Consider the following 26393-nt stretch of genomic DNA (forward strand, 5'->3'; position numbering starts at 1 on the left):
TATATATGAGTTGATTTTTAGAGTACTGTTACTTGTTTATAAATCACTTAATGGCCTAGGACCTAAATACATTGCAGATATGCTCATAGAATATAAACCTTACAGATCACTAAGATCATCAGGATCAAGTCACTTAGAAATACCAAGGGTTCACTCAAAGCAAGGAGAGTCTGCTTTTAGCTGTTACACCAGCCGCAACTGGAGCCAGCTTCCTGAAGAGATCAGGGGCCTGTACCATGAAGCCGGATTAGCTGGTTAGCCAGGTAAATTTCAGATTAGTTTGTGCCAATCCTGGGCTTTAGGTACCATTAAAGTAACTTGACTTTTAGCGGTGTTCATCGCCATACTAACTTACGCTCCACGGCTAACCTGCTCCGTGGCAGGTTATGTTCTGGGTTAGAGATTTCAAACTGTAATTGGACCAATCAGATGTAAGCTAAGTGACACTGACACACCCAACACAATAAAGTCACTCCCCCAGTTTCTCTTCCTCCAAATTAAAGGTCATTATATTGTAAAAACAAATATTTAATGATGAAATTGTCTTGTTTTAATGATAATATAATTTATATGATTTGTATAATTATATTATCTATATTTTTATAAATCCATTACACACACGAAAGTTTAGTGTAACAGTTGTTATTAAGCACTTATTTTCGATGAATATTAATATATATAGATCATATGTAATATAGGCCTAAATAAGGAGTAAATATACTCTTTAAAAATGACTACATGTGACTTTGTATGTTTAAGTCTCTATCGCTATATATTATCAACTATATAAACTAACTTCACAACTTTCACTTGCACTAATATTTTATTTGTCCTCTTTCACAGACAAGTATTTTCCATTAGTGTAAATGCATTTAAATTCTTCATTTTCAGCGAAAGAGTTTTGAATCGTGCTGGCTCTCTTGCGAGAAGTGAATCACAGTTTATTTCTGTTGCAAGGCATGTGATTGGCTGTTTGTCACTGTCACAGATTCATGTGCACGCACTCCACAAACTCAGGATCAAAGCCTGAGTTGACAGAAAAAGTTGATGATCAGCCTAATGGTACCAACAAAGCCGGATTGGAGTGGTTTGGTTTTGTCAACTCGAAACTAATCCTATAACCCGGAGTTTGTTCATCTACCATCATGGTACAGGCCCCAGATGTGCTCCAACAGTAGTCGCATTCAAATCCAGACTCAAAGCACATATTTGTTTAGCTATGGATTTACTGATTGAGCACTGTGCTATGTCAGAACTGATTGCACTTTATTTTATATGTATCATCTTTTTTTTCTTTTTCTTGTTTTTATTTTATTTTTAATGCATATTATATATCAATCTTTTTGCATCTTTTTATTTGTTTTAATGCAATTTAAATCTTGCTGTCTGGTTGAAAGAGCTGGGAGAATTAGGAAGTAAGCATTTGGACAGAGTTAGTCCAGGAAGATTTGTCTGTAAGGGTACTGTTTAAATGCACAGCTACCTGACAAATATAAATATTTTTACAGTTATTCCTCCATGAGGAAGATCCATTTAGAGCCGCTCTGATGGATAGATCCATTTAGATCCGCCTTGATGGACAACAAAGTTGAGTACAGTTATCCCTCCAGCCTGAGGAAGATCCATTTAGATCCGCTCTGATGGACAACAAAGTTGAGTAAAGTTATCACTCCATGAGGAAGATCCATTTAGATCCGCTCTGATGGATAGATCCGTTTGGATCCGCTCTGACGGAAAACAAAGTTGAGTTAGCCCTGGTGGCTACAAAATTTTTGACTGAAACTCCCTGACTCTACTGTTATTTTTATTTCTTATGCATTCCATTTTCATTCTTATATATTTGTTTCCTCTTTATGTAAAGCACTTTGAATAACCATTGTGTATGAAATACATAAATATATAAATAAAATTGCCTTGCTTTGCCTTGCCTGTTTCTGCACATACTGTTCAATAAATTACCTGAAGCTGAGTTACGCCTCTTCTCATCTCTTGAGTCTGGTAAATCCTGACAGTATTTCAGGAGACACGAAGAGAGCAAATATTGGAATCAGACGTGGCTTGATGCCTTCCTACCTTGGAATGCAACTTCTGAAGGGAGCATTTTTATGCAGCCACTGACTCTGCACCTGTCTTTTAGATTAGGTGGGTGAAAGGCTTTTTCAACATCCTCTTTGAACCTAAATGGAATTTTTCATAACAGCTGACTATTTTCTGAAAGATAGTTGTATAGTTTTGTAGTTTGTCCAAAATCAAGATGAATGTACTGTAGGGCTGCTCGATTATGGCAAAAATCATAATCACTATTGTTTTTGGTCAATATTGAAATCACGATTATTTAACACTATATGAATAAAGTCATATTTCACAATATGAGTCATTTTAAATATCAGTGAAATTTCAAAATTATTCAAAAACCAATACTAGGGTAACTAAGAAAAGGTCTTCAAAACGATCAAGACAAGTAAACCGCAATACAATAAGAACAAAGAAACTAATTGCAAACAAAATGGACATAAAACGTATTTTAAGTTTTTCAGGAAGATGTACTAACGGTGGTAATTTAGATAAGTAATTACTACATTTTTTGTTGTAGGCAATCAAATGTAAAATAACATTGTATAAAACACTGCATAGTCTTACTGTACACATTAAATATAGATTAATCCTTATTAAAGTTACTTAAGTTATTTTTTTCAAGATAAGTGAGTGATTTTCCTTTGTCATTTGTTGTTTATCATTAAAGTGGTCATGAACTGTGTTTTATAATGTTTCTTGGGTTGCACTTATGTTAGTATGCTTTTTGCATCCAAAATTGTCATAATTTATAAATAAAAAAACATTTTTTCAACCCTGATTTTAGCCCTCTAGTTTGAACGCTCTGTTTTAAGGGGCGTGTCTGCTGAGAGACTTCAGTGTAAACAGCCACTACTGTGATTGGCTAACGTCTTTATATCGATTTGGATTTCAGTAGTGTAAACCAAATATACGACACCCTTATAATTACATTTACATGCATTTGTTAATAAGTTTCATTAATGTTTTCTTTAGAAAAAGGTTAGAATATTTCTAAGTAGAATACCAAGAGATCGTTCAGTGTTTCTGTAAGGAATGTCACCATCTTGTGGTCAGTGGAGGGACTGCATATTAGAATTTATTGTTTTCACCATTATGAAATAATAGACTGCTCCCAAAATGCTTCCAGGATAAACATTTTAAAATATGGGCCGATAAAGGAATTTCCTGCTTAGAACAGTGTTTGAGGATGAGATACTGATGTCTTTTGAGCAGCTTAAATCCAAATAGCCTACAACTGTCAGGTTGGGTGGGTGGTAGAAGGAGCGAGGACTCGATGCAGGGCGAGGAAGGGCTTTAATAATAAAAATAAAAACAAAAACAAAAACACAACAAAAACAACCCCGAGGGGGAAAACAGACTATAACTAAAACTTGACTCGACTGACTTGACTTGAACTAGAACTTGACGCACAAGGAATAATATGACAAATTACGACAACGAACCAGCACAGGACTGCAAACACAAGGAGAATAAATAGGAGAGCAAATGAGGCAGGTAATGAGGGAGGTCAGGTGGGGCAAATCAACCAATAATGAGGTAACAAGGTGGGCGGGGTCAAGACAATAGACATGAGAGCACATGGCACAAAGAAACACATGACAAGCCATGTGCTCACACCAAACAAAACAAAGACACAAGCACATGGCCAATGAAGACACGAACACGTGACTATGAAAACTCATAAGCCACGTGTTCACACAAAACAAGACAACATGAGAGCACGCAGCCCGTGAAACACATACTGCGTGCTGCACAAGACAAAAACACAACATGAAAGCACGCGGCAGGTGGAAATAACCGCGTGCTACACAAAACATGAGACAAGAGCGCACGGCAAGTGAAAGTACACACAAACCGTGCACTCACAATAAAGACAGGACTGGGAGCGCGAGTGTCTGAATCCCGACACGAAACCGAAACCAAACTAGACACGAGTGCCGGGATCCGAACGCCACGCTCCCAACATGAAACAAGGCACGCAGACAAGAGAGCGCACAGCCCCGAGAACACTCGAGACTGTACGCTCACACAAAAACACGACAAGAACGGGAGTGTCAGAGCTCTGTCACAAAACCAAGAAATAAACTAGACCGAAGTGACAGAACCCTGACACTACCCCCCCTCTAAAGGGACGCCACCTGGCATCCCTACGAGGGACACAAGACAAACATGACAACATACACGACACAAGACAAAAACACACCAACAAGACAACATGACAGAACATCAGAACACAAAGACAAAGAGGGGAGGGAGGGGAGCCAAGTCAGCCAGCAAAACAAAACAACAGGATCAAAATGTCTTTAAAAGAAACAAGGGAGGGACGGGAGGGTTGAGCCAGGGAGGCTCAGGCAGGTCTGGGGTCCCAGCTGAGGGCCAGGGAGGAGCCGACGGGACAGACCAGGGCGGGACCGGCGGGACAGACCAGGGCTGGACAGACCAGCGCGGCTTCAGCTGGTCTGGGGTCCTGGCTGAGGACCAGGGCGGTACTGGGTGGCGCCGGCAGGGCAAGACGCTGGGGAGGCGCCGGCAGGGCAAGGCGCTTGGGTGGCACAAGAATGGCCTCTGGGGTTGGAGCGGGCTCACGGGCTGGAGCGGACTCACGGGCTGGAGCGGGCTCTGGGAAAGCCTCCGGGCCTACAGCGGGCTCTGGGAAGGCCTCCGGTCCTGAAGCGGGCTCTGGGAAGGCCTCCGGGCCTGAAGCGGGCTCTGGGAAGGCCTCCGGGCCTTGAGGGTTGGAGGAAGACTTCTTCCTCCTCTTCCTCCGTTTATGAGAGCGAGGAAGTGGCACTGTGCCTACCTCCTCTGTGGGTGCTGCAGCTTCCTTGGTCAGCTCTGGCGGTGCTGCAGCGGTCACAGCAACCACTGGAAGGGCTGCAGTGGGTTCAGCCACCTCTGGGCAGGTGGCAGATGAGGCTGACCTGTTCTTCCTCCTCCTCCCTCTCCCCGAAGAGGTCATCGGAGGACTGGGGACTTGGCAGCTTGTGAGGGGAATGGGAGGTGGACCAAGAGGGGGAAGGCCACCCTCCTCTCCGCGGTTGTAAACAAACCCCACAAACTGCCAGAAAGACAAAATCCCCAGCATTCCCATCTCCCAGGCGCTGACGGGCTCATTAAGGCTGCTGTTGAAAATGTCCTTGAGCGCTTCGTCGCTGATGTTGAGCCCCTCTGCTGTGAACACGAACAGGTGAGCAAACTCCTTCACGCTGGCTCCCCCTTGCTGAAGAGAAAGGAGCTTGCTACGCTGATCCACCATCAGTTGAACGGAGGGGCTGGGAGATGGGAAAAGGAAGATGCCCATCCTTCTGCTGAGTCCTCAATTGGCTGGTTCGTTCTGTCAGGTAGTGATGGCCGATTTCGAAACACTGCTTTATGAAGCTCCGAAGCTTCATGAATCTTTTTGTTTCGAATCAGTGATTCGGAGCGTGTATCAAACTGCCAAAGTCACGTGATTTTAGTGAACGAGGCTTCATTACGTCATCACTGTTTCGAAACAGTTCGAAATTTCAATGGTTCACCGATAGAGGGTGATGATAAAGTAAGCCCATGAATCATGCAGATTCACAGAAATATTGAACAAGTGTCTAGGGCTTAACCCTATGGTATTACCTGATCTCCGATCAGTTTTATACAGCTGTAGATGTTTTAATTATACATTAGAATAATTAAAATTAATAGTGGTAGTTATTAATATCTTATTTGCCTGTTTAGCTTGAGTCATGGAACAGAGAAACAAGCCTTTAAAATTGATAAAAGAACAAATATTATACAGACACTCTATATTTAATCTTATAAGATGATAAATTAATTCCATTTAATTGATTTTACTTTAAATAAAACTTTTGCAATACATTTGTTAAAGTGTATTTTTAATGCATGTTTGGCCTGAGTTTTGTTGCATTTGCACTGCTCTGACCGCTAGGGGTCAGCGTGGAGACGGGTGTCAGATTGTTTCGAAGCCTCGAATCATTACGGCACATTTGATTCAGCTGCTTCAGTGTTTCATGAAGCCTCGATCTGCCCATCACTACTGTCAGGTTGGGTGGGTGGTAGAAGGAGCGAGGACTCAATGATGCAGGGCAAGGAAGGGCTTTATTAATAATAAAAATAAAAACAAAAACAAAAACACAACAAAAACAACCCCGAGGGGGAAAACAGACTTTAACTAAAACTTGACTTGACTCGACTGACTTGACTTGAACTAGAACTTGACACACAAGGAATAATATGACAAATTATGACAACAAACCAGCACGGGACTGCAAACACAAAGAGAATAAATAGGAGAGCAAATGAGGCAGGTAATGAGGGAGGACAGGTGGGGCAAATCAACCAATAATGAGGTAACAAGGTGGGCGGGGTCAAGACAATAGACATGAGAGCACATGGCACAAAGAAACACATGACAAGCCATGTGCTCACACCAAACAAAACAAAGACACAAGCACATGGCCAATGAAGACACGAACACGTGACTATGAAAACTCATAAGCCACGTGTTCACACAAAACAAGACAACATGAGAGCACGCAGCCCGTGAAACACAGACTGCGTGCTGCACAAGACAAAAACACAACATGAAAGCACGCGGCAGGTGGAAATAACCGCGTGCTACACAAAACATGAGACAAGAGCGCACGGCAAGTGAAAGTACACACAAACCGTGCGCTCACAATAAAGACAGGACTGGGAGCGCGAGTGTCCGAATCCCGACACGAAACCGAAACCAAACTAGATACGATCCGAACGCCACGCTCCCAACATGAAACAAGGCACGCAGACAAGACAAGAACGGGAGTGTCAGAGCTCTGTCACAAAACCAAGAAATAAACTAGACCGAAGTGACAGAACCCTGACAACAACTTGGGCAATAAAGAGCTCTTTGGATATCTGCAGTTGTGAGATTTTTTTTAAAGGTGCCCTAGAATCAGAATTTGAATTTACCTTGGCATAGTTGAATAACAAGAGTTCAGCACATGGAAAAGACATACATTGAGTTTCAAACCCCATTGTTTCCTCCTTCTTATGTAAATCTCAATTGTTTAAAAGACTTCCGGAAAACACTCGGATCTCAACATAACACCGACTGTTACGTAACAGTCGGGATCATTAATATGTATGACCCCAATATTTGCATAATGCCAGCCCATTCGACGCATTAGACAAGGAAAGGCAGTATTAACGGCTGGATCTGTGCACAGACAAGGTAAGCAAGCAAGAACAACATCGACAAATGGCAGATGGCGCAATAATAACTGACATGATCCATGATAGCATGATATTTTTAGTGATATTTGTAAATTGTCTTTCTAAATGTTTCATTAGCATGTTGCTAATGTACTGTTAAATGAGGTTAAAGTTACCATCGTTTCTTACTGTATTCACAGAGACAAGAGCCGTCGCTATTTTCATTTTTTAAACACTTGCAGTCTGTATAATTCATAAACACAACTTCATTCTTTATAAACCTCTCCAACAGTGCAGCACTAGCCGTTAGCCACGGAGGACAGCCTCAAATTCACTCAGAATAAAACTTTTAACATCCAAATAAATACTTTACTCACATAATTCGAAGCATGCATGACGAACACCTTGTAAAGATCCATTTAAGGGTTATATTAGCTGTGTGAACTTTGTAAATGCGCTGTAATATAGTCGACAGCTCGTGTGGCAGGAAGCACGCGTCTTAAAGGAGCGGCGCCGAGTGTAAATCAGTGCATTGTTAATGGTGCCCCAAAATAGGCAGTTAAAACAATTAATAAAAAAAAATCTATGGGGTATTTTGAGCTGAAACTTCACAGACACATTCAGGAGACACCTTAGACTTATATTACATCTTGTGAAATATCGTTCTTGGGCACCTTTAAAGCAGTGATCTCGTCATTGCAACTCAATTTCTGTCCACTAACAAATGCTTTCATCTTCACTAACAGTGCAAACATGATATAACCAAGAGATTCATTGAATAAAATGGGAGTTTTGCGCGTGTCAGTCACTGATTACTTGCGCTGTTTGATGGAGCAATGCGCGCTGAAGCTGTCAAATGATTGCAAAGGGAGCTTTCTTTGATTGGGTGTCTTTATATAATTTAATCACCGTTAAATAACAGATTATTTTCATCCTACTAAGAGAAATAACGCAAGTTGCCGTTTAGTCACGGGTTTGATTTGCTGACACACAAACAAATGACTGTACATGAATCAGTACATATCAGATCAGGCATTAGAATTAACATTAACATTAATTACTTACGTGTTGCATTATTGTCGAGTCCAGGCACTGCACAATATTTTGTAATCCTCAACAGCATGTTTATTTCTTGGTAGCTCGATCTGGTTTAGCACCACGTAGGCCTATGTTACTTAGGCTACCTATTCTATTGCATGTCATGCGTGAATCGGTGGGCAGGGCTAAACGGTCAGGCGGTGATGAAGTAGGCGTTGATCTTCTTCTGCGGAGGCGGTGCTTGCTGCCCTTTGATGTCATAGATCCCCACTTTTTGTTGTTTGCTGGGTCTGGTGTCCATAAAAGCTTTTATTGGACTAACAAGGAAGTTTTCAGCTCTAAAACTTACAGGATATTCTTACAGAATATTCTCAACAACCTTGTTTAATAGGTTGTCTTGATGACACCCAGATCAGTACAATTATCCCTCTTCTTTGCTCATAAATACTTGAATATGATCGGTTTATGTGATCGGCAAGCTGAGAGACCATGTATAGAATCAAAGGAATTAATTGACAACATTTTCGGATAAGTGGCCGATCATTTGGTGCATTCCAAGAAACTACACAAAAAAGTTTTTCATATTCATGTTTAACCTCAGAGCATATAAACTCTTGCACTCCCCCTGCGATCTCTGGTTGGGAACCACTGGGTTAGAGGGCATACCATGGCTTAAAGCAGCCCAAAAAGTCCATGATTGTGGCTGGAATGGAAATAGGATATTCCAGCATTTAAACTCATGGTGCCATTTAAGAAAGTGCTAATAGATAATAATTAAAAAGATATGATCATCAGATATGAATCTTGAGATATGGAAAAGCATATTGAGGAGGCTGAAATTACAACTTGGCTAACTGAAAGGTCAGGCTAAGGGGAAGTATCTGTGAGTATTTATATAAGGTAAGCTTGCCAGCAGGATCAGAAGGAAGTACTGTAGCTGCAGAAAACAGCAGTTTAAATCAGTCCATCAAATGAAAACAAGCGTAAGTGATTGGAAAATCTGGTAACACTTTATTTTACAGTGTTATTGTTACACTCGTAGTAATAACTATGAATTATGTATAATTACATGCAACTAACCCTAAACTAAACCCTAGTCCTAATCCAAAGTACATGTAGTTAATTAATATTTCTCTGTTATTTGATACCATCTAACCCTTAGGACTTTTAAATGTAAAAGAATAAACATCTTTCAAGTGACAGAGAGTGGTGCAGGTATGACATCAGAACCTGGAAGTCAGAGAGTGGTGCAGGTATGACATCAGAACCTGGAAGTCTAATTCAATGCTGGTTCCTTTTTTTTCCTATAGGGTTTTATAATGGGGTTTTTCAATTTATGTGTAAAATAAAGCCTGTGGTAAACTAACATAACTTGGCTATACTTTGATGTTTTGTTAGACAACATAAATTACAAACACCTATAGCGAAAACACGAATTTTAAAGCAGTTATGTTCATTTTTGAAAACATAATTTTTTTATAAGTGTAGTAAGGTTAGTTGATATAGGAAGAAAGAGGCGGGAACCGGTGAACATTCACAAACTGTAATATATAAAATAAACAAATACAAAATGAAAGTAAATGCTGGCAGACCCTCACGGACATCTGCTGGCCACACAAACATAATAAAACATAAAATCCAGGCCTGGTCCTCTCTCATCCTTCACTGTCGTCGCTCCTCCTTTTTATGCTTCCGGAGCGCCTCCGTGAGAGATACGAGACCGGTGCAACATGCAGCTGCGGCCTCGCGCCGTTCCCTCACGGCTCTTGCCCCGCCTTGCTCGTCACATACCCCCATCGCCACTTTTTAGGCCAGGGGGTACCCACAAGACTGCGCTCTACTCCCCCCGGGGGCCAGTCTCGGTGGCCGCAGCTCCTGGGGGTAGCGACAGATGGGACGAGAGAGGGAAGAGAGGAAAAAAAAAATCTGGGTCCGGTTCCCGGACACACTGCCGCGCGGTCCTCAGCAAGCCAAGAGGCTCTTCCTCACTGTGCCATGTGATGGTGCTGGACGGTGGACGGCTCCTCCGCCACCTGGCAGCCGGCGATGGCTCCTCTGGCTGAGGGCAGCCGGCAGCTCCTCCCCCGTTCCCTGCTTCTCCCCTTCATGGCAGACCGCAGCAGGCTCCGGCCCATGGTGAACGGCGGCGGCGACTCCGTTCCTTTTCGGACGGCAGCCACCCAACCTCGACCCAGGAGCGTGGCAGCGAGTTCTCTGTCCCACCTGTTGATCAGTCGCTCCAGCACCACCACCTCGGGCAGCCACTTGCGGTCTTCACACTCAGCAGCGAGGGCTTTCCGACAGCATGTCTTTCTTTCCTCCCAGGCTTTAGCACCAATGTAGTAAGGTTAGTTGATACAGGAAGAAGGAGGCGGGAACCGGCAAACGTTCACAAACTTTAATATATAAAATAAACATTATATAAAATCCAGGCCTGGTCCTCTCTCGTCCATTACTCTCGTCGCTCCTCCTTTTTTGCTTCCGGAGCTGAGTGTGTGCAGTATACGTTGTAGAACAAAACATCAAAGTATTGTCAAATTATGTTTACCACAGGCTTTGTTTTACTCATAAATTGAAAAACCCCATTATAAAACCCCATAGGAAAATCTCGAAGGAACCAGCAGCGAATTAGTCTTCTGGGTTCTGATGTCATACCTGCACCACTTTATTGAGCAGGCCTGAGGATTTGCTTTTGTTTCTTCCTTCTGTGGTGAAATGGGAAAGTTGATTACTAAACAGTAGACTACCTACTACTGTTCTGTTAATTCTACTGTATCATATTTGCAACACAAACTTCTAAGGCCTTTAAATTATCGACATGATCAAAACTTTGCTGAAAAACCTTTGTACACAATCTACTACATGCCTTCTGTTGTCTGATAGATAGTTCATATTGGGCCTGTTACTCCGCTTGTGTACTTGTGCTCATTAAAATGCTTTGATACCAACAACTGACAAGCACTGTACTGTACATGCTGCGTGGTATTGATTTTTGGTATCAAGTATTTTATTCTGGGCAGTTGGTAGGGTGTTGCTATGTGGTTGCTAGGGTTTTCTTGGTGATTGCTAGGGTGTTGCAATGCGGTTGCTAGGATACTTAGGGTGGATGTTAGGTGTTGCTACACAGTTGCTAGGGTGTTGGTATATGGTTGTTAATGTACTTAGGGTGGTTGCTAAGGTGTTCCTATGCATTTTTTGGGGTGTTCATTGTGGTTTCAAGGGCGTTGCTACACTGTTGCTAGGGTGTTCAGGGTGGTTGCTAGGGTGTTGCTATGCAGTTGTAGCAACACACTTGAAACCACCTAGAGTACCCTAACATGATTGATAAGGTGATCAGTGTGGTTTTGAGGGCGTTGTTACATGGTTGCTAGGGTGTTGCTATGCGGTTGCTAGGGTACTCTGGATGGTTCCAAGGGTGTTGCTATGTGGTTGATAGGGTACTCTGGGTGGTTGCTAGGGTGTTGCTAGGGTACTCTGGGTGGTTGCTAGGGTGTTGCTATGCTGTTGTCAGAGTGTTCATTGTGGTTTCAAAGGCATTGCTACATGGTTGCTAAGGTGTTCTGGGTGGTTGCTAGGGTGTTGCTATGCAGTTGCTTTGATCAGTGTGGTTTCAAGGGCATATGTACACAGTTGCTAGGGTGTTCTCTGTGGATGCTAGGGTTTTGCTATGTGTTTGCTAGGTTTCTCTGGGTAGTTCCAGTGACATTTCTATGTGGTTGCAAGGGTGTTGCTATGCGGTTGCTAGGGTACTCTGGGTGGTTGCTAGGGTGTTGCTACACAGTTGCTAGGGTTTTCTGGGTGGTTGCTAGCGTGTTGCTATGCAAATCACAAACTCATTTTATTCTGTCATGTAGCTGAGGCTTAGACTGTGGCTGTTGAAGACAAAGACATGTAACCTTTCAACATTTGCAGAAATAGTAACAAAGGGATTTTTGCAGGATGGGAATGTGCCATTTTTTTAGCACTGGCTTTCTTTTACAAAGAAAAACTGCCATTTAATATGTGTTTTCACTGTATTAAACATACTTTCCAGTATTTTTCTATATTCTACATTCTTTAACTATATATGCTGACACAATAGCCTGCTACAAGAATTGTCATGGGTGAAAAGGTGGAATGTTTTCTCATTCAAAAAAAGAAAGGAAGAAACAAATGCTGTTCAAGAATGCTTTTAAGTTTTGAATATTTTTTTGAATATTTATCATCACTGTTTTTAATCAATAGTGAGAAAGTCACACTACAGCTCTTGCTTTACCTCCGTGGAACTAACTTTATTGTGTGTGGTTGTATTTAGCACTTTTTAAAACAAAAAACAAAAAAACAAGATGTGCCTGACTGCCAAGAAAATGCTAAGGGTCATTCATGTACTAACTCTCATGAGTTCCGAATGTACCCTCTTCCCAAAAAAGGATTTATTTACTTCAGTGTGTCATATGTTATTAATAGACTAAAAATAAATAATAACACATGAAACTTTGAGATAGAAGCTGTGACCTTAGCTGTGCAGTAGTCAGAGAAATATTTAAGCAATAAAGCAATAAAGGTTTGACTTATGACTGATTCATCAGATGGGTTGTCTGTGAGTCTGTCCATAAATTTCTAAAAAAATAAATAAAAATCAGAATATATGCCCATGTATAGATTCTGCTTGGTGTGCATGAACAACTTCTATAAAAGCCAAGAGGATAGACCAGAAGAGATGCAGAAGACCTCAGAAGTTCCATCCAGTGGTAAGAGTGGATGACTATTACTGAAAGGCATTTTATCATCATCACCTATGCATTTGTACTTAAAGTAATTGTATTTTTATTTACATTAATACATTTTAATGAATTGATTTTTTTTTTTTTTTTTTTTTTTTCAATTCAAGGGTAGTGAAAATTTCATCTGGCCTCAAGGACAAAAAGCAAGTGAGTTTGATTCAGTGTGTGGATTAGGGTAGAGGAAAGCAGTTTGTATCATAGATGAAAACTGGTAAAGCATGCTGCTTTAAAAAAAAATTGTATAATTTATTTACAAAGAAATATGTTTAAATGTATTAGTAAGATGAATTTAAGGACTTGGTCCCATTAACCCTTTATTTACTGTATTTTTAGGGGCCAAGCATAGACACTTATTGTATTTTATTGCGTTATTATATTCTGTTTTTCTTCTTCCACTTTTGAGTCTATAAGAGTCCATAGAACCGCTTGTGGGAAAGTTTATATAAATTTGGCACAAACATAGAGGACAGTCTGAACATGAAACACTGCAAATGTGGAGATTTGCAATCATGCTAATAAGTTTAAAACTGTAAGGAACAACAAAACTCAGGCTGAATCGACTGCTCCCTATGACCTTTGAGAAATTTCTGTCATGATATACTGTATACATGTATGTCAACTAATGTGCATATAAGTATAAGTGGCCAGAACTCTTAAATTGAATTAAATATTTTCACCAAAGTTGACATTTCTTTTGAAACAGAATAAGAAGCAGGAAAGGGCCAACTGATGATGGTATAATAGAGCAAAACATGAAATTGGCTCTAACTACAGAACTGTTGGTCTGATTAAATTAAATTAAATTAAAAATAGTTATGCAATGTTGTTATCATAATCCATGATGGCATTTGCATAAATATAGAAAGGTCTAAATATCATAAAATATTAAATTATTATGATAAAAAAATCTTTGACAGTAATTTCTTAATTTTTGTCAGTAAATCTTATGCAACCACTGAGGAAAAAAACAAACAAACTCTAGTACACTTATCTACAGTGGAGAAAAACTTCTCTCTTTAGAGAGAGGTATTATTTTTCCTCTTTTTACCCAAAATAGGGTATTGTGAGCATTAGTGAGTACACACATGTAATTTAATGTCTGTTTCATTCATACTCATAGCCGGAGGATGCTCGAGCAGAAAGATCACTAGTGAGACTCATGTTTGACAGTGAGAATCTCTGTATTGAACTGAAACTTCGTTATATACCACAATTCATATTGTACTGTGTGCTGTCCCCCGACAACAGCATATCAATTTCATCACCAGAAAGACATATTCAATCGCCCCTTGCCTGCTTCTTGCTTGCTATCTAAATGTTTATCTAGTATTGTTGTATGTGTCTGTATTCATGTATAAACCTAAACTTAGGAATATGTCTCTTTCCTTACACAATTCATGTGTTTCATTTCATGAGTCTTGCCTTTATTATTACATGGAATATTTATGAAATTTTTATCATTTTTATCATATTTTATCTTTTCTCTCTTTAGTAAGCCGCCACCATGAGTACGGACGCGGAGATGGCCGTGTATGGCAAGGCTGCCATTTACCTTCGTAAGCCTGAGAGGGAGAGAATCGAGGCTCAGAGCAAACCATTTGATGCCAAGACTGCCTGCTATGTGGCTGATGTCAAAGAGTTGTACCTCAAGGGAACAATTAAGAGCAAAGATGGTGGCAAAGTCAAAGTTGAATTGCTTGACACTAAGGAGGTGAGTTATATAAATGCTCATTAAATTATTATTACATTGTTTTCTTTTATATCTAATATCTAATTTATCAAATTTATAGGAGAGAGTTGCTAAGGAAGAAGATGTCTACCCAATGAATCCTCCCAAGTATGACAAGATTGAGGACATGGCCATGATGACCCATCTCAATGAAGCCTCTGTGCTGTATAACCTCAAAGAGCGTTATGCTGCATGGATGATCTACGTAGGTTCTGAAACAACATAAAACAGGATTTAAGTTCATTTTGTCTGTGTTGTTGCAATCTGACCACTTCTCTACTCATTTCAGACCTACTCTGGGCTCTTCTGCGCAACTGTGAACCCATACAAGATGCTCCCGGTGTATGATCCAGAAGTGGTGACTGCTTACAGAGGCAAAAAGCGTATGGAGGCCCCACCCCACATCTTCTCTGTCTCTGACAACGCCTATCAGTTTATGCAAACTGGTAAGAAATTATGGAATTGAATTGTATAGAATTCTTTAAGGTGAATTAGATGACACTGTTAATATAAGAAGTATTTACTGGATATTTTACAAATTACAATCAACAGATAGAGAAAACCAGTCTGTCCTGATTACGTAAGTATTTTCATTTAATCTCAGACCATGACAAAAAATTTAAAAATCTAAAGTATAATGTAGCAAATGTAGCAAAAAAGATGGCAAATCTTTATGGAGATATTTACAAAACAGAATTTAGAAATGAACTTCTGAATATACTTTGAAAAGTCTACATGTCTTTTAATCTTCTGTTTTCTAATCTCTCATAAACCAGTGGAGAATCCGGTGCTGGAAAGACTGTGAACACCAAGCGTGTCATCCAGTACTTTGCCACAGTTGCAGTATCAGGTGGTGAAAAGAAGAAAGAGGGTAAAATAAAGGTACTGTATGAGATACAAAACTATGTCATATATTTTTTTTTTTTTTGAAAGATGTTAATTTACACAAACTATATGATATGTGAATTTGTGAAATGCAGTCTTTAGACATGAAATAATAAATAACTGAAAACCCTTCAAACAACACAGGGCTCTCTTGAGGACCAGATCATTGCTGCCAACCCTCTGCTTGAGGCTTATGGTAATGCCAAGACTGTGAGAAATGACAACTCCTCTCGTTTTGTAAGTTAACCACTGCTTATTTACAGTACAGATGGTCAGTTGTGTTCAGTTTTTTCTATACAGAGTTTTCTGTAAGAGATTGTTATTATTTATGTATTATGCTATTTTGTTTTAAACAGGGTAAATTTATCAGAATTCACTTCGGTACAACTGGAAAACTGGCTAGTGCTGACATTGAGACATGTAGGTGGACACGATTTCATTGATAAATCCTGCACATTTGTCTTTGTCACTCTTCAGATGATTGTGACTCAAGTACATTCTCTTAACAGATCTGCTGGAGAAGTCTAGAGTGTCATTCCAGCTTCCAGATGAGAGAGGATACCACATCTTCTACCAGATGATGACCAACCATAAGCCTGAGCTGATTGGTAGGTGCACATATTTCATTCAATGTTTCAATGCCAGATAATATTGTAAGATACTCTTTTAAAATCTGTGTATTTTACAGAAATGACGCTCATCACTACCAACCCCTATGACTTCCCCATGTGCAGTCAGGGTCAGATCACAGTGGCCAGCATTGATGATAAAGTGGAGCTGGATGCTACTGATGTGAGTCATTGCTGTTTGAATATTGAATTATTCTATATAAATATGGCATCATAAATCTCATTCTTCTCTGTAATTTACAGGATGCTATTGACATTCTGGGTTTCACTAATGAGGAGAAAATGGGCATTTACAAGTTCACTGGAGCTGTGCTTCATCATGGTAACATGAAGTTTAAACAGAAGCAGCGTGAGGAGCAGGCTGAGCCTGACGGCACAGAGGGTGAGACTTGTGTGCTTTTTGCAATATATCTTGAGACCAGTCTTAGTGCTTCTGTTTTATCCTGGGCATTAAAATAGTAACAGCTGCATCGACTGTGCGTAAAATGTTTAGTGTAAGTATAAATTAGAAGTGTGCTTTGCTGTGCATATCAATAAATCTAAAAATAAAAGTAAAAGTACCTGGTGCCTGAATTATTATAATTTTACTCATACAGAAAAGACTCTGTACAGCTAAGACAATTTATTTTAAAATGTATTTAACAGAGGCTGACAAAATCGCCTACCTTCTGGGTCTGAACTCTGCTGAAATGCTAAAGGGTTTGTGCTACCCCAGAGTCAAGGTCGGAAATGAGTTTGTGACCAAAGGTCAGACCGTGCAACAGGTATAGTAACATTTCCAGCATGTCCATGTGTTCAATCAAAAATTCTGGCTAATTATTGCAGAAGCAGAATTAAATATCTATTCTTCAGGTGTACAACTCTGTCAGCGCCTTGGGCAAATCCATCTATGAGAGGATGTTCTTGTGGATGGTCATTCGTATCAACCAGATGTTGGACACAAAACAACAAAGAAATTTCTACATTGGCGTGCTGGATATTGCTGGCTTTGAGATCTTTGATGTAAGAATGATTATTTTATTTTATGTCACATTGAATCATATTCAGAAGTCAGTAAATGTTTCTGTTATTTTTTCCTCCAGTACAACAGCATGGAGCAGCTGTGCATCAACTTCACCAATGAGAAACTGCAACAGTTTTTCAACCACCACATGTTTGTGCTGGAACAAGAGGAGTACAAGAAGGAGGGCATTATTTGGGAGTTCATTGACTTCGGCATGGACTTGGCTTCTTGCATTGAGCTCATTGAGAAGGTTTTTAATGGTTTATGAATTTATTCAATGCCACTGTCTATTCTCAAAATGTCATATTTTTTGCAATAAACAAAATTCTTTTATAAACAGCCCATGGGTATCTTCTCCATCCTTGAAGAGGAGTGCATGTTCCCCAAGGCTTCAGACACTTCCTTCAAGAACAAGCTGTATGATCAGCATCTTGGCAAAAACAATGCTTTCCAGAAACCAAAGCCTGCCAAAGGCAAGGCCGAAGCCCACTTCTCCCTGGTTCACTACGCTGGAACTGTGGACTACAACATCACTGGCTGGTTGGACAAGAACAAGGATCCATTGAATGAATCTGTTCTGCAGCTGTACCAGAAGTCTTCTAACAAACTGCTGGCTTCTCTCTACCCAGCTGTTGTTGAAGGTAAAGAAAAAAACAACAATTTAACCAAACTTTTTTCTTGTTTTTGCATTCATACATGTTGCTTTATATTTGCATATCAATAGATACTACTAAAAAGGGTGGCAAGAAGAAGGGTGGATCCATGCAGACTGTGTCCTCCCAATTCAGGGTATGTATAAAGATGACATCACAACAATATGGCTGTACTTGAGGAAAAAAATGAAATACAAAGCATGCCAACCCTTTTCTATTCTCCACAGGAGAACTTGGGCAAGCTCATGACCAACTTGAGGAGCACTCACCCTCACTTTGTGCGCTGTCTGATTCCTAATGAGTCCAAGACTCCAGGTAAAGTATTAAAGACTTAAGATATACAAAGTTCTGCCATGAAACTCTAGATGGCACAGGCTAATAGGTCCTTTAAATCAACCTGCTTGTAATCACATCATTATCTATAGGGCACAGCTGATTGGTTCCTGCTGTATCAGTAGCCAATGAGCTTGCATGCTCAACCTTCAAAATATTTTGGTGGCATGCCTAGCAGCGCTTCAGAAACCCTCCACCTTCCCCAGCTCTCCCTGTATAGATCTGCTGGGGATAATCATGTACGCTATATTGTACAGCAGCAGCATCTCTTACTTGCTCACAGCAGTGTGCCATGTTTGTATGGGCAGTAGCAAGTCACGTACTTTCTCTGCAGCAGCATTAAACACTCAGAGTTGTCATGACAGAAATTCTGGCACTCAATATATATGATGAAGTAAATTTTTCCAAGTTTATGGTGTAAACTGTTCGTTATAGGTCTCATGGAGAACTTCCTGGTTATCCACCAGCTGAGGTGTAACGGTGTACTGGAGGGTATCAGAATCTGCAGAAAGGGCTTCCCCAGCAGAATCCAATATGGTGACTTTAAGCAGAGGTAAATTAGACCACATGAAAATACCATTTCCTGCAGGAGTCTCCTAATTAAAAGACGAAGTATTTTGATAAATTTTCCACAGATACAAGGTGCTGAATGCTGGTGTTATCCCTGAAGGACAGTTTATGGATAACAAGAAGGCCAGTGAGAAACTCCTGGGATCCATCGACGTTCCTCATGATGAGTACAGATTTGGACACACAAAGGTTCATATTCAGCAGTGTACTTTCAAAGATTCTGTGATTATGATCATTTAGCCTATACAGATTGAATCAATATCTTTTGATTTATTGTTTTACATAAATTCAGGTGTTCTTCAAAGCTGGTCTTCTGGGTACTCTTGAGGAGATGCGTGATGAGAAACTGGCTACTCTGGTCACAATGACTCAGGCTCTCTGCCGTGGCTATGTGATGAGGAAGGAGTATGTGAAAATGACGGAGAGGAGGTGAGTATTGTCATGAATAAAGGTGACATCAATGATAACTGTGTAAACAGTAAATAATGATAATTATGCCATTTAATGATGAATTATTCACAGGGAGTCCATTTACACTATCCAATACAACATCCGCTCATTCATGAATGTCAAACACTGGCCATGGATGAAGGTTTACTACAAGATTAAGCCTCTGCTGAAGAGTGCCGAGACTGAGAAGGAGCTGTCGGGCATGAAAGAGGACTTTATAAAATGCAAAGAGGCTTTGGCTAAGTCTGAAGCCAAAAAGAAGGAGCTTGAAGAGAAGATGGTATCACTGCTGCAAGAGAAAAATGATCTGCAGCTGCAAGTAGCATCTGTGAGTATTTTTACTTGAATTAACTGGTTTTGGCTCCATTAAAATGAGCAATGTGGTTTCCAATCAAATAGCAATGTATTTTACTAACAGGAAACTGAGAATCTCTCAGATGCTGAGGAGAGGTGTGAAGGTCTGATCAAGAGCAAAATCCAGCTTGAAGCTAAACTCAAAGAGACAACTGAAAGACTGGAGGATGAGGAAGAAATCAATGCTGAACTGACAGCCAAGAAGAGGAAACTGGAGGATGAGTGCTCTGAGCTGAAGAAAGACATTGATGACCTGGAGCTTACCTTGGCTAAAGTGGAGAAGGAGAAACATGCCACTGAGAATAAGGTTGGAGACTGAGTTGGTTTAAGATTAGATTTAATCTCCGTCTTATATATTGATATAGAATATAAATTGTAAAATATAACCTCACTTGAAACTAAAAATCACACAGGTCAAGAACTTGACTGAGGAAATGACATCTCAGGATGAGAGCCTTGCCAAGCTTACGAAGGAGAAGAAAGCCCTCCAAGAGGCACATCAGCAGACACTGGATGATCTCCAGGCAGAGGAGGACAAAGTCAACACCCTGACCAAATCCAAGACAAAGCTTGAGCAGCAAGTTGATGATGTGAGTTGATTATGTGAATGAATTATATTAAATTACGTATTATTAACAAAGTTCGGGAGAAGCACGTTGCCTAATTAACCCGAGAGAAGCGCATTCAGTTGATCAACTCAATAACGATAAGATATTATATGTATATATATATACAGCATACTTACCTCTGTTCATTAACAGTTTATCAGCATCCCTCCACCACCCCATCACCTCACTTCTAGATCTAACCATTCCTATCAGAACCGGGGGGAGTTCTCTAGGTTCGGGCCAAACTCCAAGCTCAGAGCCCTCCCATATTTTGTATATCATTTTCCTGTAGCTTGAGGGTTCCCTTGAACAAGAGAAGAAGCTCCGCATGGACCTGGAGAGAGCCAAGAGAAAGCTTGAAGGAGACCTGAAATTATCACAAGAGTCCGTCATGGACCTGGAGAATGACAAGCAGCAATCTGATGAGAAAATTAAAAAGTAAATAAAGCATGAAATCTTTGAAAACATTGAAAACTTTTATTGTTGTGTTATTGGTTTTTTTTTTTTTTTTTTTTTTTTTTTTTTTACAAACTACTTATTGTTGAACACCCACAGGAAAGACTTTGAAACAAGCCAGCTGCTTAGCAAGATAGAAGATGAACAATCTCTGGGTGCTCAACTCCAAAAGAAGATCAAGGAGCTTCAGGTATTTTGAGATTTTATACATTATGATTATGATCAAGTACATTATCACCCAAAATCTAATGAACTATTTTCCACCACAGGCTCGCATTGAGGAACTGGAGGAAGAGATCGAGGCTGAGCGTGCTGCTCGTGCCAAGGTTGAGAAGCAGAGAGCTGATCTCTCCAGGGAACTTGAGGAGATCAGTGAGAGGCTTGAGGAGGCTGGAGGAGCCAATTCTGCTCAGATCGAGATGAATAAGAAGCGTGAAGCTGAATTCCAGAAGCTGCGTCGTGACCTTGAAGAATCCACCCTCCAGCATGAAGCTACAGCTGCTGCCCTACGCAAGAAGCAGGCAGACAGTGTGGCCGAGCTGGGAGAGCAAATCGACAACCTGCAGCGTGTCAAGCAGAAGCTTGAGAAGGAGAAGAGTGAATACAAAATGGAGATTGATGATCTTTCCAGCAACATGGAAGCTGTTGCCAAAGCAAAGGTTGGGAAATATTCGGAAGAATATATGTGACCCGTGCTTGCAAAAAAAAGCTAATTACGAGCTACAGGCGAAACAACTGAAAAATTAAGATTTTGGTCAAATTTGAGGTTTTTACAAGAATTTTATTTGTACGTTTTCTGAGAGGTGTACCTTCCTTAATCTTTCCTTTGTTTTAATAATCATGAAAAATTGCAGTTTTTCCCTGCTGGTTTCTGAATGACTGGTACTTCCCCTCAGCACAAGTTTGGCAACGTTGTAAAGTGAAGCATACTCTTGCGAAATGATCTTAGTTGCACTGACTGTTGGTTAACTGTTGGGGAAAAACATCTGATGTGAAACATCATATCAGTGTTCAGAGAGTAGATCTTAATATATAGGCTGTTTGTCTCATTAATGTTAATCAAACAATTGTGGTATCATGGAAAAAAAAAAAGTCGACTATATATTTTTCCGATAGATGTGGGTTTTGACTTGGTGTGTGCCAAATTTGGTGGTATTACCAGGGATTTTACGGTATTCTTGCTAGGTGATTTTGTTTTGGAACCTTCAGAAAACTTTAACTAGATTTTTCTCAAAATTGACTTAGCTACACCTATTTGAAGTCGATAGAGTTAGCAAAGTCCTTTTTTGTCTGCTTCCAACAAATCATACATCATACATTTTTGAAAATGCGGTCAATATGACGCCAGCATGGGTCACATACAACAAGAAGTTTTTTTCAAATATCTAATGACTTTTGTATTTACAGGGCAATCTTGAGAAGATGTGCCGCACACTTGAGGACCAATTTAGTGAAATGAAGTCCAAGAATGACGAGAACAGTCGCCAGATAAATGATCTCAGTGCTCAAAGAGCAAGATTTCAAACTGAAAATGGTAACTAATGACAAATTGTGACCAATCATGAACAAATCAACATTGTATCAAAAGTAATTAATGTCAATAATTAACAATAATCATAAAAAAAACAATAATAGTGTATTACTATTATTCACCAGTTAATTTCTGACTGTAACAAAGTCTTATTAGAGGATATTTTTTATGTTGACTGATAAAATCTTACATTCATTTGTTTTGAAAAGAACTGATAGAGACATAGCACAATCTGACAAGGTGAATCTGAAACTATACAGGTGAATTTGGCCGTCAGCTGGAGGAGAAGGAAGCTCTAGTTTCTCAGCTCACCAGAGGCAAACAAGCTTTCACTCAGCAAATTGAGGAGCTTAAGAGGCATATTGAAGAGGAGGTTAAGGTAATACAGCATAATCAATACATACATATACTTGTACATTACTATAATGCAGAGATAGCTAATATTATGTGACTTTGTCTCCTAGGCTAAGAACGCACTGGCCCATGCTGTACAGTCAGCCCGTCATGACTGTGACCTGCTCCGTGAGCAGTTTGAGGAAGAGCAGGAGGCAAAGGCTGAGCTGCAGCGGGGAATGTCAAAGGCCAACAGCGAGGTTGCTCAATGGAGAACCAAATATGAAACTGATGCCATTCAGCGCACTGAGGAGCTTGAAGAGTCCAAGTATGTATATTATTGAATAATATTCTCAATTCTCACAGCTATATTATAGATTAGAATTTAGAATCATGTGTATTACTTAACAGGAAGAAGCTGGCTCAGCGTCTGCAAGAGGCAGAGGAACAAGTTGAGGCAGTGAACTCCAAATGTGCATCTCTGGAGAAGACCAAACAGAGACTCCAGGCTGAGGTGGAGGACCTCATGATTGATGTGGAGAGAGCCAATGGTTTGGCTGCTAACCTTGACAAGAAGCAGAAGAACTTTGACAAGGTAAACAATTTTAGTCATATGATATTCTCTTTGTAAAATATTGCTGGAATGGGCTTTGTTTCATTTTTTTAAACAAACCTGAAATATCTCCACTAAAGGTCCTGGCAGAATGGAAGCAGAAATATGAGGAAGGTCAGGCAGAGCTGGAAGGTGCCCAGAAAGAGGCTCGTTCACTCAGCACTGAACTGTTCAAGATGAAGAACTCCTATGAAGAAAGTCTGGATCAACTGGAGACCCTCAAGAGAGAGAACAAGAATCTGCAGCGTAAGAATTAAACCGTTAAATTAGAGAGAAAAAAAATAATGTTCTAATTCTCAGTGAGCATTAAAAAGTAAGCACATATGGTTATTGAATGTTTATTATGATAAAGATTATATATTTTTTTCTTTCTATAGAGGAAATTTCAGATCTGACAGAGCAGTTAAGTGAGACTGGGAAAGGCATCCATGAGCTGGAAAAGGCCAAAAAGACAGTGGAGACTGAGAAGGCAGAGATTCAGACCGCCCTGGAGGAGGCTGAAGTAAGTATCTGAAGATCAATATGGAATTCTTGCTAGAACCATTATACTATGTTGTTAATATATATTTTCATTTTCACATTTAAATGCAGTTTTTATATTTCATAGGGCACCCTGGAGCATGAGGAGTCCAAGATTCTTCGTGTCCAGCTTGAGCTAAATCAGGTCAAAAGTGAGATTGACAGGAAGCTTGCAGAGAAGGATGAGGAGATGGAGCAGATCAAGAGGAACAGCCAGAGAGTCATTGAATCCATGCAGAGCACTCTGGACTCTGAAGTTAGGAGCAGGAATGATGCTCTGAGAATCAAGAAGAAGATGGAGGGAGACCTTAATGAGATGGAGATTCAGCTAAGCCATGCCAATCGCCAGGCTGCTGAGGCCCAAAAACAGCTCAGGAACGTTCAGGGACAACTCAAGGTATGTGACTTCTTTTTGACTTTGGGATGTATTAATATTTTTTTTTAGAATCTAACATGTGTTATGTAAAGCCCAACAGAAAGCACATCAAAAACTCATTGTAAAGCTTTTGTTGTGTTCAGGATGCCCAACTGCACCTTGATGATGCCCAAAGAGGACAGGAAGACATGAAGGAGCAGGTGGCCATGGTGGAGCGCAGAAACGCTCTGATGCAGTCTGAGATTGAGGAGCTGAGAGGTGCTCTAGAGCAGACAGAGAGAGGCCGCAAAGTAGCTGAACAAGAGCTGGTGGATATCAGTGAGCGTGTTGGGCTGCTGCACTCTCAGGTAAGTGCATATTGTTTCCCTGAAATTAAGGAAATTGAGAGCATCATTCAAAATGTTCATACTGTTGCCTATCATTTTGTAGAACACAAGTCTCCTGAACACCAAGAAGAAGCTTGAGGCTGACCTTATTCATGTCCAGAGTGAAGTTGATGACACAGTACAGGAAGCCAGAAATGCAGAGGAGAAGGCCAAGAAGGCCATCACTGATGTGAGTAACAGTAGCTGACAAATGCCTCACCAAGACACGTGTGTACTTAAAAAATGTGGAACTAATGAATTTCTGCATTCACACAAAAGGCTGCATTGATGGCAGAAGAGCTCAAGAAAGAGCAGGACACCAGTTCTCACCTTGAAAGGATGAAGAAGAATCTGGAGGTCAATGTGAAGGACCTGCAGCACCGTCTGGATGAGGCTGAGAATCTGGCCATGAAGGGAGGAAAGAAACAACTCCAGAAACTGGAGTCCAGAGTAAGCCTCTTTATAGTTATGATGTGGGCAATGTGAAGTATGTTATAATATTATAAATTATGAATGAATTGTTTGATTAAAAATAATCTCTACTATAGGTTCGTGAGCTTGAGACTGAAGTTGAAGCAGAGCAGAGACGTGGAGCTGATGCTGTTAAGGGTGTCCGCAAATATGAGAGGAGAGTGAAAGAGCTCACTTATCAGGTATGACTATATTCCTCATAAGTTTGTTCAGACAAAAGAGTTTGTATAATATTGTATGTACTGACAAGAACTATTTTTTAGTAAAGGATCAAGACTTAATCTAGTAAATGTGTGTATTTTTTGAAGACTGACGAGGACAAGAAGAACGTTGCCAGACTCCAGGATCTGGTTGACAAACTGCAGCTGAAGGTCAAAGCCTACAAGAGGCAGTCTGAAGAGGCGGTATGTAAAACCTAATAGAACATTTTAACACTGTAATTATTTATATTTTAATGCTAATTTGATGATACATTAAATATTTATTTATTTAAAAAAAAAAAATAAAAAAAACTTTAGGAGGAGCAAGCCAATGGTTACCTGTCCAAGTTGAGGAAGGTGCAGCATGAGCTGGAAGAGGCTGAGGAGCGTGCTGACATTTCTGAGTCTCAGGTCAACAAGCTCAGAGTTAAGAGCCGTGATGCTGGAAAGGTAAGACTGGGTAGATTATTTATTTGGATGAACAATTTTAATAAAGAAATAACTCAACTACCTCTTAGCAGAAGTATAGTGGAACTATGATAATTTTGCTGATGTTACATGTCCTGTATGACATTTGCACATCTGTATTATCTTCATTATGTAAAGTGGAGCACATTTTTGTTAATAAGGCTGCTTGCCTCTTCCTTCTTTCCCAGGTCAAAGAAGAATGAATGAATGAAGAATCTTTAAAATGTGAAAGGAGCATTTACTGAAGTCATATAATATGAATGTTTAGTGTAAAAGTACCTTTCTTAATAAACCTGTATATTTCAGCAAATAAGACTTTGTGTGATTTTTTTTTTTTTTTTTTTTTTTTTAAAGCAAGATACACTTATTGTTCACATTTAATTCAAATTTGAACTCTTAAAGGTTCCATAAAAGTTCAAAAGAGTCCATAAAATGTAATACTCATCTTCACTGAATGCATTCACACAAACATTTCTGCTATAAAGTTTCTACACTGGATTGATGTTTTCTTCCTCTAACAATTTTGGAAAATACTCTACTCTACATTGCAATTTAAAATAGTATTTATTCTGAGTCTTAAACAGTTAAACCTCAGTGCTATTCAAATTAACACTTAACACCATTACACAAATCAGACCATACAGTACCTATGTATCAGGTACGTACAGTATCTGAATATACTGTAAAGCTTAAAACTGGACTACTGCAATGTTCTATGAACCAACCTTCCAGTTAGCACAATTAAGCCTCTACGATGTATCATGCACCGCTCACACACCAAGC

At 40.0% G+C, this 26393-nt stretch overlaps 1 protein-coding gene across 1 annotated transcript; it reads left to right on the plus strand.

Moving 5' to 3' along the window:
• The first annotated feature begins 12942 nt into the window (after nt 1-12942).
• Nucleotides 12943-25923, plus strand: LOC137035099 (myosin heavy chain, fast skeletal muscle-like). Its single transcript, XM_067408391.1, has 41 exons — nt 12943-13031; nt 13172-13211; nt 14557-14775; nt 14855-14998; nt 15083-15239; nt 15346-15373; nt 15570-15675; nt 15823-15915; nt 16035-16098; nt 16188-16286; nt 16367-16470; nt 16551-16689; nt 16953-17071; nt 17160-17309; nt 17390-17560; nt 17651-17951; nt 18035-18099; nt 18191-18278; nt 18732-18849; nt 18932-19055; nt 19159-19295; nt 19389-19644; nt 19735-19977; nt 20084-20260; nt 20571-20716; nt 20834-20924; nt 21004-21393; nt 22142-22268; nt 22526-22644; nt 22730-22926; nt 23010-23193; nt 23292-23457; nt 23589-23713; nt 23819-24127; nt 24250-24453; nt 24536-24661; nt 24751-24921; nt 25020-25124; nt 25251-25346; nt 25461-25592; nt 25799-25923. Exons 3-41 carry the CDS (start codon nt 14569-14571, stop codon nt 25811-25813), a joined length of 5793 nt encoding a protein of 1930 aa, XP_067264492.1. The 5' UTR covers nt 12943-13031; nt 13172-13211; nt 14557-14568; the 3' UTR covers nt 25814-25923.
• Nucleotides 25924-26393: the final 470 nt, after the last annotated feature.

Source organism: Chanodichthys erythropterus, chromosome 13 (genome assembly GCF_024489055.1).
Source record: "Chanodichthys erythropterus isolate Z2021 chromosome 13, ASM2448905v1, whole genome shotgun sequence".
Taxonomy (NCBI): domain Eukaryota; kingdom Metazoa; phylum Chordata; class Actinopteri; order Cypriniformes; family Xenocyprididae; genus Chanodichthys; species Chanodichthys erythropterus.